The 21,000-nt window shown below is 39.0% G+C and overlaps 1 protein-coding gene across 2 annotated transcripts in view; it reads right to left on the bottom strand.

Moving 5' to 3' along the window:
• The window catches only part of bcr (BCR activator of RhoGEF and GTPase), a 107,614-nt gene that overhangs the window by 5,592 nt on the left and 81,022 nt on the right, over window positions 1–21,000 (bottom strand). Inside the window, exons 4-15 of one of the 2 annotated variants that reach the window (XM_072455289.1) lie at window positions 20,221–20,406; window positions 12,361–12,468; window positions 11,583–11,643; window positions 11,276–11,328; window positions 10,742–10,882; window positions 3,159–3,280; window positions 2,118–2,283; window positions 1,863–1,982; window positions 1,142–1,217; window positions 948–1,052; window positions 746–844; window positions 537–634 (exon numbers count right to left, since the gene is read on the bottom strand). In XM_072455289.1, the coding sequence (XP_072311390.1) occupies window positions 537–634; window positions 746–844; window positions 948–1,052; window positions 1,142–1,217; window positions 1,863–1,982; window positions 2,118–2,283; window positions 3,159–3,280; window positions 10,742–10,882; window positions 11,276–11,328; window positions 11,583–11,643; window positions 12,361–12,468; window positions 20,221–20,406 (1,335 nt within the window). The remainder of the gene's footprint in view (window positions 1–536; window positions 635–745; window positions 845–947; window positions 1,053–1,141; window positions 1,218–1,862; window positions 1,983–2,117; window positions 2,284–3,158; window positions 3,281–10,741; window positions 10,883–11,275; window positions 11,329–11,582; window positions 11,644–12,360; window positions 12,469–20,220; window positions 20,407–21,000) is intronic. The other variant, XM_072455290.1, reaches the window with a different exon arrangement.

Below are 21,000 nucleotides of genomic sequence, written 5' to 3'. Positions count from 1 at the left end.
TATTTATATTCCATAGATAATACAGAAGAGGCTTGCATTATGTTGTTTATAAGGAATTAGAGCCTATATTTAAGTGGGAACAGTCGTTTAGCAGCTCACACTGCACTGGTTCACTAAACATCGGGCAGATGTCGTCATCAGCAGTTCTTCATTAGCCAACATGATTTCCAGCTTGAAGAGCAAAATGCTTCCAGACGCGTCATATGTCTGATGGAAAAGATTGCTTTGTGTGTTCAAACCTCTTTTCTTCATTCAGCTTTGACCTCTGGGCATCATTGATGTACATGATATTTTTGAGATGCTGTGCGAAGGTGCAGCTGCACAGTGTGCTACATTACTGTTATGGGTCTTTGCAAATGTACGATGGGCAAATATGAAATGTATTTTTAGTAATCAGGTGTTTAAAAGGTGTATCGGGCATTTCATTGTTAAGCAAAATTCCCTTTTAATACAACTATTACAAGTCAATGTTTTGTTGTTGTGTGCGTTCAAATTTAAGAGCAGATGTGCTGGTTTATATTTTTGCAGTGCCTCACCTCATTCCATTTGGGCTCAGTGGTGTATCGGTACACTCTTGTCTTGGCTTTATTAGAGAAGAAGCCAAAGGAGTCCACTTCCAAAGTGCAATAAAGATCTGCAAATGAGAGGACACACAAACTCAATGTACTGTACAGATTTTAATAAACTAGGAGAAATAGGACACACTGTATTTATACAGATATAGTCCAATTGTTTCCATATTTACAGGGGCTGGAGGTGAATGACTCACTCAGGCTCTGCTTGAGGCCACAGGCCGAGTGGACAATTACATTCAGGAAGCCACTCAGACCGGGACACTCATCATCTGAGAAATGCAAAAAAAATAATTAGACACATTGTATTTGAGGAAAAGAAATGGTTTGAGAGAAATAGAATGAGATACTTGAACATTTGATCAAATATGTCACCTTCTCTGTTGATGCTCAGAGGAATGTGATGGACAGTCTGCAGTTTGATACAAGAGCTGGTCAACATTTGCAGCTCCATAGACGATAACGAGGGAGTTTTGATACCTTTAGTCAACAATATGAAGAAACATTTTACTTTTGAGTATAAAGTGTGGATGCTAATGAATTGAAGTTTGAATAAAATGAACACACACATTTCTTTTGTTGCTCTTTGAGGATCTCTCTCCACTCGGCCCTTTCATAGTCTGATGACATTAAGAAAGCATAACTCTGGAACAGAAAATCATTCTTATTGATAAAAGTGTGTATGCACATATTAAAAAAACAAACAAATCTATATCTTTCTTTCAAATATGTGTTCTAGAGATATACCCAGCTGATTAGTGCTCTTTTTAGGGCAGCACAATACATCACAATTGAATTGCAATTTTAAGTGTTGTCATGATCAAATTGTGAAGACTATAATAATACAAACAATATTAAATTTCCCCTGCAATCGACACAATCAATGAAAAATAAATAAATAACCTGATTACTCTACAAACGTTGTTCTGCAAAACATATGAATCTTGTATTAGTCTAGCATTAATTTTTCAGTCTTCTCGCATATGTTGATATTTGTAAATGAACTGCACTCAGATTTAAACATGTAAATTGCAAATTGAAACCCTGACTTTTTGGTTATAAAAGTCACAATAAAACCGTGGAGCCCTTAGTTCTTTTTCATGAACACATTCTCAGTTCAAATAAAGATAAAAGTGAATGCTTTTCCATCTTTGCAATTTGATTCAAATAACTTAACCACCAACACAAGTGAACATGTAAATTGAGAAGAAATATAACTAAAATAAGCCTAAAGCCAAATGAAAGCAATAATAATAATAATGATAATAATATTAATAATGCATATCAGACCTTGCCATTCTTGTGGTAGACTCTGAGTGGCAGGCTCGGCGACATGAGCAGCAGCAGAGACTCCTGTTCGGACAACTTTTTCCTGAGACGATCGATGACCTTTGAACCCTTATTGGCCCTCTGTAACGGCACAATCCAATAAAAAGACTTTTGTTAGGGATCAATCAACGAGAGATTCTGTGCCGGTTAAAGTAGGTTAATGAACAGTGCTTCCCAGAGGACATTTAGGCCTGTTCATGTGGAAGAGACACCCACCTTCTCTCTCTGAAGCTCGCTGCGTAGGTGGGAGATCTTCACCTTGATGGCGTCCAGCTCCTCGTCTGGGACCTGAGGTATGGTGAGGGGCTCTGTGTCCTCCGGGCTCTGGAGGGTCAGCTCCGTCAGCGGGACGTACCACTTGCTGTCGTACTGCTGGCTTTTGCTGTGATTAAAACAGCATATATTTATTTTTCAATGAATGAATGAACCTTTATTGCCCAGAGGGGAATTTGTCTTTGCCATAAAAAGCACAAACAATTATTACACAATGAAAGGGAAGATGTATTCAAATACAGTCCATGTGTTAATGCATAGTACTAGGATTACAGTTTATTGAGCAGCTAAATAATGCGTGGAACATCCCTTTCAAAAGTTTCCAGGTTTTTGCAAAATTAATACAAAGCAATGTTTGCAATAACAGTAAGTAAAAATACAAATAAAAGCATTAAAACTTAAAAATACAAATAAAAGCATTAAAACTTAAAAAATACAAATAAAAGCATTAAAACCGCAGTTACTGTCATTTTTTCGTGTTTATCTTCATGACAAAGAGATTTTCTGTTGTTGAAGTTAAGTTTGACTCTTATTCAAAAGACAATTATATCTTTCTACCATTAAAAATCCACGAGCAAAGCTTTTCGTTTTCTGGCACGTTAGAAAAAATACATTTGAATCGTAATCATTATATGGAATAAATTGACATGGGGATTTTCAAATAAAAATGTCAAAAAGGAATAAACCAGTTCAGATTTTCATAAACAAAACACTTAATACAAAACACTTTTGTAAGTATTAGTAGAACCCTTTAGTCATCATGTTTTAACTTTTATTTTGTTTATTATGTATTTTAAAATCTAAATGTACAAGAGAAATAAGATTGTTTAAAGTTGATTCCTAAAATAATCATTAGTTGCAGCCCTAGAAAATACAAATAAATACTGTAATGTTTTCTGTTCCCATGTATTATATTGCAACATAAATGGGTTCTTTATTCTAACTCTATATTAAGTCTTTAGTCAAAGTATTGCAGTGTCTTACCCTCCGATCTGTTTCTTGAGCTTGGTGCAGAGCAGTAGATCACTGAAGAGGAACACATGCCGGAGCTTCCTGGCTCCTTCCACCAGCTCCACCATGAAACTGTCTTTTAGCAGCTGCCTGTTCTGTGGACACAAACACAGAGGGGCCATAGTATCACCGGTAGTAACAATGATTATAAATGGGCACATTTTATCTGCAAAAATTCAATCATTCATTTTGTCTATGTTAGAGATTGCAGGGGTTGTGTTGGAGCATGCTTCAAGTGACTAATATGAACTTGAAGTACAGCGTCTACCCGAGCTAATATAGACAGAAGACGTGACTCAGACCATAGAAAGACGCATATTTGTTCAAGACTGACATTTTTAAAATGAGCTTATTACGTTGATGCAGAGGTTATTATTATCTTTGTCAATGGGAATCCTGTACAATAGAATAATTGCCAATTTAAAGCTAGTGTCATTTGCACACATACATAAGTATCCTATTGTAGGGTCCATCCATCCATTTTCTACCGCTTGTTCCCTTTCGGGGTCGTCTAAAGTAATGAAAATCAGATATTACAGTAAGCATTGAAAAATCACATAACCACTGATCTTGAGCTTCATCGGATCCATTATTTTATGTTGAAAATGACAGTATATTGCCTTAAAAATACAAAAAAATGGTATAAAATATTGTGCCTTTTGCTTAGTATCGAAATGGAGTTTGACATTTTTGCATCATGACAACTCTAGCACCAAGAGTATAAACAAAAAAAATAATTAAATGACTAAATGCATTTAAATAACATAGATGATGGTCTTTGTCAAATGTTGGAGATTTGAAACTTCACACTGATGTCAGACTACATAATGAGGTGCACGTATTTAAGTGTCCAAAAGGGGGCAGTGATGTTCTTTCCTGAACAGAGAACCATTTACACACAGGCAGAAAAAACTAACAGAAGACAAATGCCAAACCGCAACTCAATAGCACACAGCTTTCTTTTACATCCCCATAACCATGTTTTAATCTTTGGTGCGGCCAATACAATCGACTGTGGCTTTTTTAGGAATGAGACTTGTAATCCTATATAATAACAAGCATTCATAGGTATTTGATCATGGGTTTGTAGAGGCAAGCAAAACATGACTCATTGTTTGCTTTGGTGTAGAATAAAAACGTTTTTGAAGGTGTGTGTTTCCCACTGACAGGTACAATGCTGGCACAATAGGAGTTCATTGTCATTACACTGTAGGTTTCTCAAGCTGCAAAACTCCCTGGTCTCTGGCTTAGACACAATCAATGCACTTCATGAATGATTAACTGATCAGTCCACCAAAACTCTAAAAACTGTTCAAATCTATTTTGAAATGTGCAAATAGGTACATCAAATTAGTTATCAGTAAATAAATATATGTGCAAGTTTAAGTAGACACTCGCAATGGTGAAGATTAGGTGCAAAAACCATTGAATAGTTCAGGGGTTGATGAGATATTTAATGCACCACAGAGCCATCTTTATTTCTCTTAGTCAGAAGTTCCAAAAGTGGGACCCGCGGGGCCTCAAAAGCACTACAGGGGGTCCCAAATGTTGTCCACACAACACACATAAAACAATCAAACAATGGAAGTGTTAAACTATATTTAGGTTATACAGTAATTCATGATCCATTGTTCTGGGTCTATCTTGAATTTAACTGTAAAAACAAGACAAAATGTGATTTTAGATATTATTAATTCCTATCCAACCCCATGTTTTCTGCTGATTAAGTTACGATAATAAGTTGAGAGCCTTATCAATGCTGTATAACACGACTTCTCCTTTCATATACTGTTGTTCAGCATCACTGCAACATTACAAATCCAAACTGTATATTTGTCAATGACACACGGAGCTTTCTATATTACTCTGCAGCAGGGCCACAATGCATTACGTCACACTTTTCCCAGACCAATCAGCAGCCTCATCATGTGTGCGTCAGCCCCTCCTCCTCCACTCTGCTCTGTCATCCACACACTCATACTGTCACTGCCAGAAGACACTCGAGTGGAGCTGGAGCGAGCACAGGTGAGCGCTGTTGGCTTTGCCACTTTTAACAGGACATCTGCAGCGAGCATCCTGCTGTGCGGCTTCTACCATGAGGCACGGGACGGGAGTGAGACGAAAGGAAAGAAATGGAACAAGATCGTTTGGGAGTATTGCAGTAAAAGATTAAAGGTGCACATCAGTTTGGCATTGAACTTCAATAACAAGCAAAATTATCTTGAAAATGATGTATTCGAACTGTGAGCAAGTGTGCCTACCCAAAGATCTGACCTGTAACCTAAGCTGCTGGAGTCAGATGCTTGTCTCCATTGAGATTAATGCCATAATGCGAAACATTATATGAAGTACCCTTCACCAGAGCACCTTTAAATATGTTGTTTCACACATCAATATCACCGTCTGTTTCTGACAATATGACGACAGAGGAAGGGACGCTTATTTGAATATTATTAACCTGCTAAAATGCAAAATGTTTTTCAACTTTCCATTTTGGGGCGACTGTCACCTGACCTTACTGCCAAGTCAACCCATTGTCAGTGGAAGGCACAAGTAAGCAGATATTCTACTACAGTCCCATACAACTCCAGAACTACACAATTACTACTAGTATCATTTCATGCACAATCAACCTCACCTTTAAACCAAATTTGATCTGGATGAGGCTAAAGTGATTGAGTATATTGAATAGTTTTTTCATTAAAAACACTAAATGTACATGTCTCCTGTGTGTGCAAGTCTTGCTTTGTCTGAGCCACAAAACCTCTTTTCATCACACATGGCATGTTTTGAGCCCAGATAACAATGAACAGATTGCTAAATTAATTGACAGTTATCTAAAAAACTTGTTTCAGCCCTCAGACCAAACCAAAATGTTTCGTGCTGTGTAGTGATATGACATTTAGGTACAGTATCAATGCAACAATAGAGCGATGCAGACGGATACCAGAAACTTTGTAAGATCTGCTTTCAATCTTACAATATGCACTACACAATACAATCTCCATCCTCAATTTAAGCCCTTTCCACCAGACTGTTGTTGATTAGGCATTACAAAGGCTGTGTTACGATAAGCATCTGTGACGAGTCTGTGTGAGTCCCTCTGCTATTCCTAGTGACACCACGTATGCATAGGCCTGTAAAAAATGAATGCAAATCCTACAAATAATGTTTCATATGGACTTGATTTAGCCACATTGACTTTAAAGCCATGGAGACCACATAGACCACATATAGCCAATGTAAAATCATTGCACATGTTGTATGATCTCCTGAGGCTGCCCTCAAACTACAATATAACTCACAGCGTTATCTCGTCTACTGTCAATCTGCATTGCAATGTCGGGATGTATTTAGCAGTTTGTTCTATTCACGAGCGTTTCAATCTGAAACGAAGAAGCTTGCCCGATGTGTCCATTGTCAAAAAAAAACTATGTTCAAAAATACAATCCATAGCTGGCCATAAAACTGCATATTCTTTTGAAGTCAATTTGCAATAGTGCCAAGATGAGCCTTTCCCAAGCGTCAGCAGCAATTTCTTGGAAAAGAGAAGGATATCGATCAGATTGTTGAACGTCAAGTAGAGTGGATTATACAGAATTACAACACAAAGCCCTGTTAATTGGCCACAATCATCTCATGCAGAGTCATGGAGGTTATGTGAAATACTATTAGTAAGTTTTTCATTTGCTTTATTGTCTGGGTAGATTAGGGTCAATGGTGGTTAAAACTGGATTTGATGATGAAAAGAGAAGATACAAGTAGGAAAGAAGGTGTAACGGGGCCATTGAAATGTTATATTGAACTTGACTGATTTCTTCACTGATATTTACATCTGAAAATTAAAGGACGAAAAGATTGAAATTACATTATATCTTGCAATTATACTAAATTTAAAGAGCATACGACGGTTAGACTGTCTTTTACTAAAACATATTGAACAAAATTTAAAAAATATTTTTCCTATTTTTTGCCAGTTTGGCCATTTTGGTTTAAGTTTAATTTGACTTCCTGGTGGGACATGAGGAGCAGATAAGTTGAGGTAATTCTACTGTTACCTAGCAACCCTAGCGCAAACAAGGGCCGAAAATCCATTCGACAAATGATGATACCTGAAACACTTTTATTTTGTTAAATTATTGATTAAACCGTCAGAAAATAAATGTTGATTGAGCGTAAATTGTCCCTGCATTTTCGATGACAAAAGTCTAACTCATGGTCCTGAAATTATCCACTTTTATTTAGCAATATTTCCTCACACACTACCAATCAACTGATGCAAAACAATGACATCAGGGACCACCACACTAAACAAATAAATAATTGGAAAAACAAACGACCCTGTCCTCTGCTCCTTTAAATGCTGGATATGCAGATGAACTACACCTAAAACTGTCTTTACCATTGGTTCATTACTTAAAAATCTCACCAAAATTCCATCAATCATTTAAAAAACAACAAAAATCATACCAGTAATAAAAACATGATGCTTTTTAAACCTTAATGTCTCAAAGTATTTCTACTTTGCTTCCCCAATACAAAAGAAAAGCAATGTCCATTTTCGCCTGCTAAAACTGAATTATAAAGCTTTTAATGTATTGCGCGAGGAAAAGGCTGAAAATGACATCTTGACTAAAGCAGCTGTCCCAGTGCATGAGATGACATTTTGAGAAAAGGCAGCAGCCAGAGGCACAAATGTGACTTTCTCCATTTGAGTTAATAGTGGACCCTAAGACGAGAGGGACGTGAGGCAGAGCAGCGCGCCCAAGAAGAGCACAGATTAAATATTGAGCGTCCTCAGAAGGGCTTCTCTGAGAGCCCGAGTAATATCATCAATGTTTATATTTAGACACACTCCCAGGGCTGACTCTGATGTCTTTTGTACGTGGAGGAGGGACGGCTTCATATGGACAGCTAATAAACTCCAAACAAAGCAAATGTCAGGGTTCGGAACTCACGTCAGGGGCATCTCTGTCCCAAGGGCAAACGAAGCAGAGACGATGTGGATTCAGATGGAGCGAGTGACATCATTTGCATTTTAATTAAGCCGCCATTGTTTGTGTGGCCCCCCATCTGTCCGGGGCCAGGGCTCCTGGGGGCCACTTGTGGTCATGTGCTCCTACATGCCTTCACTGACTATGCTATACACATACAGTATTGTAGGGATCCTTTAGTCGTTTAGTTGATTATTCAGTTAATGGTGTCGCAGTCAATCACGATGACTAATTCTTTCATTTTAAAGGGATTTATCTTGAGTTAGTTAGAGATTTGGGACAGTTTAATCTGCCTTTTCACTTATTATGTTCATCTATTCGTTTATATTATTAGTACTTCTCTGTAAACATAGTTGTTTTTGTACGACGTCATCATAATTTTGAGAGTTTAGCCAGCAAAGTGGCAGAGTGGGTAGCACTCTCGCCTCATGGCAAGAAGGTTCCAGGTTCGGTGCACAGTTTCTCCGTGTGGGTGTTTCCTCCGGGCGCTCTGGTTTCAACACACGCACAATAGGTAAAATCCTCCAGCTAAGGTCCAGACCAAAGCGAGCTCAAGATCGGGAGGTTTCAAAGGCGCTGCGCTGTGGAGCCCAGTGCTCCTTGTCCCATCAGCATTAAAGGAGAGGTCACATTTACGTAAATGAACAATAACGTGTATTTTTACCTTAACCAACATACATGTGGTTGAAAACGGCACAGCATATGGACAAAATGTTTATCTGTATATAATCTAATTCAGTTGTGCCCAAATTGTCAAGGTCATTTGGTTGTTGAACCACAGGTTGTTTATAATATGAAAATTTAAGTATTTGTCCCTGTGTGGTTATTGTACATCAAATGCCCCACAGCTTTTACAGGGATGATTATGATTACTAAAGTTTATTCCTATATTATAATCAATTTTGATTCACAACATTAATGTACAGTAAGGTGAAAGGTCAATACATATTTAATTTCTCCAAAAGTACACAATTGTTTTTCATCATAAAGTTGTTGCATATGTTTTGCTGCAGCCAATTCAGACTCATATTTCATTGATTCTGTTGCATTATACCAGAAAACTATGCTATGTATCGTTAATCAGGTAAATAGAGATGTGTCACGTCAAATGTACGACTTGTCTTGCTTTGAGTTGTGCGTGTCTTTTCTTAGGCTTGATTTCACTGTTACCAACAATTCATTGCAACAAGTACGAGGGTAACGTTTCAGAGAAAACAGATTGTAAAACATTAATTTTACTATGAGCTACTACTTTGACCATAACAAGTACAAACCCGAGTCAGATTTTTGCAGCAATATTACGGTTTAAAATAATGAGCTCTATTGATTTCTATGCTTGGCTTTCATATATCCATTATAAATATTTGATGCCTGGAGAGGACAGAGTGGGAGGAGCCTGTGAGTGATGGTCTACGTTCAAAGCAAACACCAGGAAAATAACAGAAGTGAAATTGTGTGCCGATGGTCAGTGTGCAGTAATGGCCCCCCTGAGAGCAGAGGGAGGAGCCGACACAGCCTTGGCCCCCTCCCTCCAGTTTATGAATAATTAAATGAGAATGTGGCAGTCAACGCAGGCTGGTGGCTCATTACAAGGCATTATGTATGGCAGTGTCACGCAAGCTATCAATCAAGCGGCAACCATTCATGTGCATCAAGTCGTCTCCGGCGATGGGAGAGACCGGGGAGGAAGGCGGGGGCGTGTCTGTACGTGAGGGGCTCTGAATGACCATATAAGGGCATGGGTGCTGCTGCTTCGGCTGCAGATTGGTGGCCCCTGTACATTCATTTGGCTGGGACTGCAAGGTCATAGAAAAGGCAATGTGATGACACACACCAACCTAATAAAGCATTCAGAGCAGCAGACATTAAGTCATTGTTTATAATTATGGCCAGCCTGTAGCATATTAAAAAATAATATCGGAACATTGAGGACATATTGAAACAGGATGCTGGAATCTTTTCTCCTTATTGAGTCAGTTTTAAATGATTAAAAACAGAAGATTTACAAAATGCTTTTGTTTTTGTTGGCGGAAAAAGACTTCCAATTCTCAATCTAGACATCGTGACCAAAATTTACACAAGGGTTCTTAGAAAAGAGGTGAAAACTAATATTGTAATTCATGGATGGACTGTTAATTGTGTAATTAACAGCTATACAGTATTGTATCCTTACTGTTCTAACATCTTTATTAACCAGAAAATAAACATTTTTTTCCATGAAAGGCAATAGCTTCCCAGCTGGAAGAAGGATAAAATAAATGTTTTTTTTTTACTACTAAGCAAAAAACTTTGAAAATGATCTTGTTTACGTTTTGTTCTTGATTACGTGCTAAACAAATAAAGATGGATTGGATTGAAAATATGTGTTGCTGGGAGAAAAAGTAATAGTCAATGTATAGATATACTATAAATGATCACTATGATCATTATGAACACCGGCCCTTAATAAACAGTGCAACACGTGCTCAAATTATTCCTATCTTTTTATGCTCATATTTCCCGATCAGTGTCTAGTTTAATACAAATGACATAAACGCATCTATTAAATATTTGGTAACTAACCTCTCCCTTCTTGACCATCATGGACTGTCTCCGTGGGGCCGACTCCTCATTGATGCTGGACAGGAAGTTCTGTGAGATCCGTAGGGCATCTTGGAGGAGCGGGTGGTCAGGGTGACTTGTTGGAGTGTGTTTTAACAAATCCTTGAAAAATATAATGAACACATTTCACACCACAACAAGTACAGACTGAACCCTCTAATAAATACGTTACGACAGATATATATACATCTCAGATATTGTTAATTCAAGTAAAAATGCTCAACCTTTTGGTATTTGCCTCAGATTATTACTATTTCATAGCAGTTGCAATCTAATCTGATCCCAACAGAAAGACAGAAACAGAACATTATTGTTGCGTTGCAGATTTAAGTCCTGACCTCTTCCCGCATTCAATAAAATATTAAACCACCAGAGGGAAACAAGCATAAGGTCACTGCAAAGATTGTCTAAGGCAAATTATCACCTAAAGCACGGACACAACGTGCGAAGGAGCCAATAAATAAGAAATAACATTGAAATACCATGATTACTTACATGGAGCACCAGTGTACTGCGTGTCACTCTGTCCACTGGTTTATACAACAAGGCTGCAATGAAAAAAATACAAGTTTAATTAGAGAGATAATGTGCCTGAAAAGCCACTTTGTCTGTGAATACAAATTAAATATGAGAAAAACGCGGATTGTATAAAACAGGATGTAACAAAACTGAAAAAAAATAAAGATGTCATAACTATCAGATTCCCAAAGAATTCCAAGTATGAGCATATCCAAGCAATTTATTTTCTTTTCTTTTTTTTTAAACATCAAAGTACAGATCCCATGACTGCAGTGAGACGGACCTTCTAGGGAGTTCTTTGCGGTCGTATCCTTGCCGTCTTTTGGGCTTCTCACCTTCAGATTCTGTGGTGGGCAAAAGCAAGAGGGAACGTACAATTAAAATCAGTAAAGGAACAGAATATTGTGCTTTATGTGGAAGAGGTTGGCCACTCTCAGACGAATGGAGCCGTCCTCAGCACTTCTTCCTCAGATGGCACAGAGTCATGCATCATTACTTAGGTCATTAACCACCCGCAATGATGAATTCCCCGTTTCTTTATGTAGACACAAGTGCTGTAACTGCTTTCTTCATAAAATATGAAGAAAGATGGATTGAGTGTCCAAATGGAACATACTATATAATAAAATCATTTCTATGATAAGAATACACACTGCAACATTTTAATGCTTCAAAATGGTTGTTAGTGATTTCACATAAGAGCTAATCATTAAAAGGTTTAAAGGTTTATGGATGAAGGATAAATGGAAGAAATAACGTATTGCATTAAAACCTCAGTAACTTCCTTTGCAATCAAAAATGTAAGAGAAGGTTTAACGCAAGAGATGCACAGCTATATATTTGCACACGGCCAACGTAACAAATTGGGTAGCAAATAATCAAACACTGAATGATTTCTCTCATGCCGAGGATTGAACAGTCAAACTACTATCGTACAGTTTGTAGCAATTCAAGTGGACTGAAGTTGTGCCGAAACTGCTCATTTCCGACATAACTTCCCTCTACTTCCACAGCGGACAGTTGGACATTATGATTTCATTTACCGCACTACTGCGACTTACCTCGGAAATCTCGGCAAACTGCGCGTTGGCTTGGCAGCACTTCTCGGCCGTCTCCACTGCCAGCTCGTAGTTGTCCACAAAGGCACGGTACACTCCCAGCTGGCTCGCCTGGGGACACACAGCGCAGAGCTTTAAAGTGCGCCCTCATGTTAACGGGGGTTACAGTAAAGAGTGAGGCCGTATATCTTTGATGCATTCAATTTAAGTACGGACACTCCAAACTGCTAATAATATTGATGGGATTTGGCAGACGTGATGTTCCCGACTCAAAAAGCAGGTTGTAAAAGTCAGAAGACGACTGTAGAAACGTACACAAGTGAAAAGTGAAGAGCGATGTAACAATAACCAAAATATCAAGATATCGTATCGTCACAGGTCTCACAATAACATCATGGGGCTGCGAATATGTCGAAGAAATTATTCACTTCTTTCGAACACAGCCGGAATGTTCTAATATACCCAAAGACGTGTGAATGAACGAAACACAACTATGTTTTTGATGCGGAAACGACATTAAAACACGGTTACTCCGACTCCGACTAGGACGACGCCCCTCACTGGCACAGGTCGTTGCCATTGCAGCCACTTTATCACCCTCAGTGCTGCAGGTCTGAGTAAGTAATGACCAGTGTAAGGGGGGTACGAAAGCAGATTTAGGAAGCTGGACGGCTGAATAAAACGCCGCCACCAAACGCCGCCTGCCAGCCTCGTGATCCATCTCTGCAGCGAACAAAAGAACAATCAATTCTACTCCACAAAAGCCAGCTGGGAGAGAGAGGACGGTCTGACGGAAGTATGAGCAGCTGAGAACAAGAAAGAGGACATGAAATGTTCAAACTTTTGTAACACGATAGGATATGATTGATTAGGTATTGATAAAAAGGAAAATATATATTTGATCGTTTTGAGTATCGCAGTCAGATAATATAATACAACAGAAATGTGTTTAAACATATTTTTAGATGTATAAGTTGAGGTTTAATGATCAGACAAATGTGAAGTGTCTGTAGAATTAATCACAAAAATGCAGAAATATCAGCTTATACCCTGATTTGATTTGATTTGATTTTTTTGGAGCATATTTACTATACAACAATCACAAAATTATCTAAAATTGTACATAATGGCCACCTCTAAAATACAAACTAGCTTAAGTGCTTACATTTTCTAAGCCATACTTCAAATCATATTAAAGCACACTTAAGAACGCTGATGTTATTGGATGACATAAAACATGGGACATTAAAACAAATCTATTAGTCACAGGTCTGCTGCTCAGTTATTTTGGTCCAAATCTATAATGGATCCGTTCATGCTAATGACCTTTGACCTTCGCATTTAAGCATGACAGATCAAGTGATTGAGCTGGAATGTGTCGTTACTTCAGTATTTTTACTTCATGCCGATGTGAACGACACACACTGGTTACCGTGGAACAACTTTGGCTATTTTTTTCCTTATCATAAATCAAGATCTTGAGTTGACGAGTTGATTAATCTCTTCTTTCTCTTCCTTATGAACAGTCCCGCCCAATTGACACCCACTGAGGTTCCAGAAGTAAGTTTGCCATCAATTTTCCCATAGACTTTGAAGAGACACTATGGAGGTTAATGTGTGCTATGTGCTAACTAATGTCCATGACGCCGCGTGGTGTTGTCATTATTATTATTATTTCTTGACTCTGCAGACTCCAGGCCACGACAAGGAATACGCCAAACAACAAATACAAAGTCAAACAAACGACCCCGTTTCGTGTACAATCTCGACAAGGCGTCTGCAGAGTCAGGGGTGCATACGTGCGTATTTGATCAGAATATAATGTGTGCGCAGTGTTGTAGGATGCGTTGTAGATGAAAGAAAACAAAGAAGCGGGTTGGAAACAGAAAGAGCGAGCAGGTGGAGTGTCCGAGCTCTTAAAGGTGCAGGGCGTCACAGCCAAGCTCCACCCACACACAGAATAATAATAACACCACACGACGACAACATGGGGCACACGTTAGAGTTAAGACGCGTGAGACTTAAAATTCTGCAACATTTTTATATAACTAAGCGTCTTATAAAGTTTTAGAGACAGATTTTAGATTAAATGATACGTCTTGTGTTCTTTACTTACCACAAAGCTTTTTTTAATCAGAAAGTCTGTGGGGAAAAATACAATTTACTTCTATAACCTCGTGGTGGGTGGTCACTGTTGAGCTTATTAAATCAGATAAAGCTGTAGGACTAACTAACTAAAATACTAAAACAGCATCTTCAGCCTCTAAAATTGGTTTTCAACTAACAAAAGTCAAGCCTGTGTCGATGAATAACTGAATTTATGATGACATATGCTGGAGGATGAAATGTGTTTCATGTGAACGCTTTATATTTCAGATATTTCCCATAAACCTGTTCAACACAAAAGCAAATCCTACCATCGCGCTTTGACCTCTCCTCCATCTCTATTTGAAACGTTGCGTCCTTTTTGAATGTTGACGTCACAAGGACAAAACCTTTTCGAGACTCATTCCAGTCGCCAAACGAGAACGAGATCGAGGAGTAATGCGATTCCCAAAACGCTGCGATCCCGTGTCCTGCCTTCAGACACATAATCTGCTGCACAGAGGACGCCACTCAAGACAGCGAAAGGAAACTCACAACCCAGAAGTGCCAGCCTCATCCACACTTAACACTTCACACGACAGTAGCACAAAAATGGCTTTGGGCGATGAAAGGAGCTGCCGGGAAACCGAGATTTCGCAGTGTGGGATTTGTCCTGTGTGTAATCCACAGCGGAAAATAACATTAGGGAAACAACATCATGACAGACGACGGCCTTTATACAAGAAAGAGGCTCGGTTTGTTTGAGACTGGGAGCAAATTTGGCATTATTTTCTAGAGAAAAATGAAAGAAACTGAAATGTAAAGAACAGTAAACAAAACACCGTCAACACCAAATCGTCAAATCAGTTATCTATGTGTTAAGGATATCGGTTCTACTTGACTAAAGCTACGTACACACCGCGGCGTCAAATTCGTGCCCAACCCAGAATTTGGACGCCTGTACATTTGAAGACAGACGCCTCCAAGTGTATCTTTCGGACGCGCGTCCGTAAAATACACTCAGCAGCAGACGTGCGTCCGAGTCGTCCTGCTCAGTGGAGGAGTTGTGCTGTGTTGCTTTTCTCGTGGTGTAAATGGAGTTTAATGGATGACCGTGGCTTTGGTTTATTAACTTTACAAAGTCCAAAAGCGGAGGCGATTGGCTCTGGGGCCCGTCTGGGACCCGCAGAGACTTCAGCGCTGAGCAGAGTTTAGTCAATATCATTATTTGCTCCAAGAGCTGTGTCTTAAGGATTTTTTTTTTTTTATCTTGCAGGTTTGTTTTGGGTCTTCTTCCAGGTCGTGCGTAGGATGTCACTGGAGCGTCATCTCTGATAGGCTGCTGTGGCGCGTCCAACACAGAAAGTTGGACAAAGCTGAACATCTCTGCATCGGACCCTTTGGACCCTTTGGACCCTTTGGACCCTTTGGACCCTTTGGACCCTTTGGACCCTTTGGACGCGTGTCCGAGGCGTCGACAGCGTCTGACGCCAAAACGCCCCCGACGCGCCGCGCTCGACGCCAAAAACGCAGGAGTTGCGCAGCGGAAATTGCAGGACGCGTTCAACGTGCATTTACAGAGACTTTGAAAGACAAAGATGACTTTGAAATATGGGTGGGCGATAGTGACAAAAATGTATATTCCAATAATCTCTGTGACGATATTCAGACAATGCAATCCATCAGAAAAATGTGATAGGAATGTAAAATGAACTCCCAAAAAGTGCAAAAATATTAAATTACTGTCTTTATTTTTGAAGATTACCCAACAAGTCTATTATATTGTTTACTATTATCTAGCAGCTTATTTTGAACATTTCTTATCATAGACGATACTCGATGAGAGAAATTTGCATATCAGATCTCCCACCTCTACAGCAAACTAATAAAACAAATTGTACTGACATAATCAGCAAATATCAAAAGTGTCAATTATTCAGGGAAAATAATGTCCACAGCAGAGAACTAAATGCTGAGGAAGCTAATTTTATAATTAAATAAATAGCACTTGCATCGTTAGCATCATTGTCATCAATGGAGTCAGTCTGGCTCAAGTTCAGAGGTTACAACAAAGAGGTTTAACTCTTTCTATCAGAACTGAAATTGGACAGAATAATGATTGGGGACAGGTTTTTATTCAACTAAAACGATACGCCAATATGCCCTTTTTGAGCTCTGTGGACAAGCCAATGACAAATGCACTTATGGTCTAAAGCTCAAATAAACAAACATGAAATCAATGAATGGAGAGCTTTATCTTTTAGCAGTTTTCTTCTGGTGTCAAAATACTGTATTGGGCCTATTAATTCTTAGCCCATTTAAAAATCCTAAGCTTTTAGGAGCATTTTAATTAATTTTAAGTCGGTATTGGTTATTATCGAGTATCGGCAGATACTCAAAGCCCATGTATCGATATTGGATTGTGCATCCCTAATCTCCATTAGGTCTTAGGGGTACCCTGAGGTGGATACAGTTACTAAAGTAAGTGTACTATTACTCCAAGTACAATGTCTGGAAAAAATTACTCAAATAAATGTAACTGCGTACTACTCACCTCTGTAAATAAAACTTGCAAACCTTATAGTTTAAACCACTACAAGCATGTTCTGAAATGTATGTGTTTCAAGTAGTTTAGCAGTTCATGTTTCAGTCTCCTCTCAAACGTTCACACTTCTGGACATGTTTAAACTGTGCAGTGCGGATTGAATTGCGATTTAAAACATAAACCACAAATGCAATACAAGGCATACATATAGTTCAACCCCCTGCGTCTTCATTTCTAACACGAGCCTCCTGACAAGTGATTTAGCCCAGAGTGCTCACCCTTTTGTGTGACCGCCACGCTCATGCCCTGTCAGTGCCGCTTGTCTCTCCCTCTGTTCTGCACGTCTCCTTTCTCCCTGATTGCTATAAACCCGTCACATTTTGGTAGAGGCCTCTATCAAGCACTGCTTTAAAATCCACTGTCCTAAACTTCATTCCTGTTCCGCCTCCATCGCCTCCTCTGAGCTCATCTAATCTTTTCCTCCCCGCGCTGTCGCAGGGAATTTGGGGAGTTTTTTTCTGTAAGCTCAGCATCTTCCGCTGATTCATTTTTTTTTCTAACTCCTTTGTTGAACGAGCTGGAGTGGGGGAATGTTAGACAAAGCGTATTGTTGAGGCTGATTGGAGAACAGGGAGCGCACGTCTCTTTGTCGGGTTGTTTCCAGACGCTGACAAAGACTGCGCAAAGACTGCAGCGTCAATGTGGAAGAGATGTGTGTATACTGGCAATATGCAGTCAAAAACTACAAAAAACATTTAAGCTAATAGCGAATGTGATGTATGTACAATATGCCTTCAATGTGTCAAAAACTTAAAGCCCCAGTTCAGAAAAACTTGAATAAACGGATAACCCAAGGATTATATAAGATTATTTGTGTGTTTTTACGTGCAAGACAATTTCTGATCATCCAAAACACCCGGTGACACGTGACAGTTAATCAGTGTATTTTTAGAAGTTTTATGTTGTAGTTTGCCCTTTTTGTTTGCAGAAATAAATGAGATAACTCGCATCAGATGTAACCGAACTGATGTTTGGTGGGAGCCAGGCCAGTGACTTTGCTATGCATCAGACTGCCACTATTCACAGTTTTGGTCTAACATTTTGGTCATTAAAAGTAGCGCATGAAACTGAAAACATTGTATTTTGTTAAAGTTCTTCCAAACATTGAAATGAAATAATTTGTTCTGTTCTCATAATGTTATACTTACATACGTTTAATAACTAAATATTCACAGTCACATTCTGGTGCTTTGCTGCACAGTGGGCAGATTAAGATGTGGTTATGCAGTACCACACAAACCTCTCTGCAAAAAAGTTGTGAGGATACTCTATTACTTTTCCAATACAGTTTACAACAGGCAGAGAGGAAAATGCACTTATGTAAAATGGATAAACAAACACCCATAGTTTCAGGTAAAGTGATCGCTGACAAACATGAACAATAAGCATATTTAATGAATGAAAATGAAAACATTACAACCCAAAACAAGAGGATTTGTACAGTAAAGTAAACCTATCTATCTTCTTGTTATCATATTGTGGCATGAGACTGAAGCGGAAATCTCAATATGAAAAAAATGATTACGCTGATACTATAACGCACTATGCACGTATGAGGAGTGATAAGAAGATGTCTAATGAAATGAAAATAACAGTTTCTGACAGGTTAGCATCACTAAACCTGAAGCAAGGAAACCCTTATTTCCATGAACAATTATGGTTATAAACCAGAGTAATTGGATTTTGTGTGAGCCTCAGACATTGATAAAGACACAAATTAAATCGTAATATTTGTGTGGGATCTCGCGGGAAGAAATGTCAGACAAGTTGATAAAAAAATGAGTGAAAGAAGAGGAAAAGATGGAAAGAAGGGACTTAGCAGCTTGTTGGAGTGATGAAGCTCGCAGTGCAGTGGCCAGAGTCGCCTCCAGGAGAAAGACGTACTTGTGCACTCGCTTTCCTGCTCCGACGGCTGGAGAGTGTGTGTCTGTCTGTGTGCGTGTGTGTGTGTGCGTCTGTGTGTGTGTGTCTGTGTGTGTGCGTCTGTCTGTGTGCGTGTGTGTCTGTGTGTGTGCGTCTGTCTGCGTCTGTGTGTGTGTCTGTGTGTGTGTGCGAGAGAGGACAGAAAGACTTTGTGGAAATTAGCAGATGATTCGCAGCGGGTTAATTGAGCCATTGTGAAAACGATTATCTTGTCAGTAGATTTGGCCTGGCTTTTTGAGCAAAGGAGAGCAAAGGAGAGTAAAGGAGCGAAAAGGAGTATCAAGGCAGTCTAAACGGGTCGTAACCCCCCAAAACACCTCACAGAAGAAAATTCAATGTAAGAGAGTTTTCAGATTCAACTGTTTCCTTGGATTCCACTGCTTCCACAATTTAAAGCATTGATTTATTACTGCGAGTTGAAAAAAGTGAACAGCACTGCCAATTTCTCAGGCAATTTTAATTTCAGAGCCACATGAAAACATACTAACAAGTTACAGTGTGACCTGATGTGGTCTAGGATGGCCTCAAACGTGGCCATTTAATCGGTCGACTATTTCTTTAAGTCAATATTTTATGAAGACTACAAGTATTTGTATGGACCACAGCGGAAAGGAGAAGTTATCTGGAGGTTTGAGAGTGACTAGACAGTTTCATCTGCATGTTTACTCGTACTTCTCTGTGTAGATCGCTGGTTTTGTACAAGATCTCAATCACTTTGAGAGTTTTTGCCAGCGCCACACCGAGCCTCGTTTTAGTAATCGATGAACTGATCCACGAGCATGTCTTTAGTCGACCGAGGATCTCTTTCGTTGACCACAGCTCTCAAAGATGTCCCAAACAAATGCATTTTTTTGTCTCATTAATGTATAGATTCCGCAAAGCTGACTTTCCATTACACAATGTTGGAGGGAGAAAAATAAAAGGAATGTGGGGAATATGCTAAAAACATCATATCACAATATTTTTAGAGCCTAGATCAAAGTTTAAATGTGTATCTCAATTTATGTTCACTGAGTATTATTATATATATTTTTTTCTAAATGTGTTTAACCTTCACTTATCCATGTAGGTAAAAAAAAAAAAAAAAAAAAAAAACAGGTCAAGAGGCAGCATATTGCCCAGCCCAAATCTTCTCAAAAATGTCCTCAAAATGTATTATTTTTGTGTTACTTTGCACACAGACCCATTACACAAAGCAATCATCATTTCTTTACCCCATGGAAGCGGCTACATAACAGTACAGGACTCACCATCTTCTGGAAGAGGTCCCCGACTCTCTGGTGGTGGCTCCACTGCTGCACTCGGGGAAGCAGGCCATCGTAGAACTCCTTGTGGATCTCGTAGAGCTCAGGCACTTTGAAGAAGATGGTCTCGATCTGAGCCACAGTGAGGACGGGCTGCGACGTGGTGGCAGCAGCTTTCAGTGGCTTCATGGGCTGAAAAAGAGATGTTCAGTCGATTAATGGCTTAATGGCTTGTTAGTTGACCAACGTTTTACAAGATCACTACCAGTAATTATTTTATTGAGATTGTAAGAATTTGGGAGCGAATTGTGAATTTATTCTACCTTTTTACATGCAAAAAACACCTGGTTTATCCTCTATACATTATTATTTTAGGGTGAAATGTTGCAAGTTTGTTGTATTGTGTATTGTTGAAATTGTTATCAGCTTCCTCCATTTGCTTCCTTTTAGTCGACAAAGCGATGCACATGGAAAGTCTCTATCGTCGACCCAAGAATTTCTTTAGTCGACCACAGCCCAAGTATTGAGTCAAACAAAGACTGCGTGATGCTTTTCTCACAAATCTTAACCCAAATGTCGAGCTATCGTCTGTCCTGTACAATAAAGCTAAAGAGCCAAACAGAGGTGCACTCCTTGGTTTAGTTGTACTGTGTATTTTAGTCATTAAAATGTGGTTATTTATTACTTTTTATTGATTTTATATTTTGCAACCTCGTTTATCAAATGTGTTGTACAAAAACAGTTGGCATAAATAATCAGAAATCACGAGCACCACTATTGTAACCT

This window comes from Eucyclogobius newberryi, unplaced genomic scaffold, assembly GCF_026437365.1.
Source record: "Eucyclogobius newberryi isolate DKJ021-1_F unplaced genomic scaffold, fEucNew1.0.hap1 SCAF_2, whole genome shotgun sequence".
Taxonomy (NCBI): Eukaryota; Metazoa; Chordata; class Actinopteri; order Gobiiformes; family Gobiidae; genus Eucyclogobius; species Eucyclogobius newberryi.
Note: the sequence above shows the minus strand (reverse complement) of the source record. Positions and strands in the feature narration are given on the sequence as shown.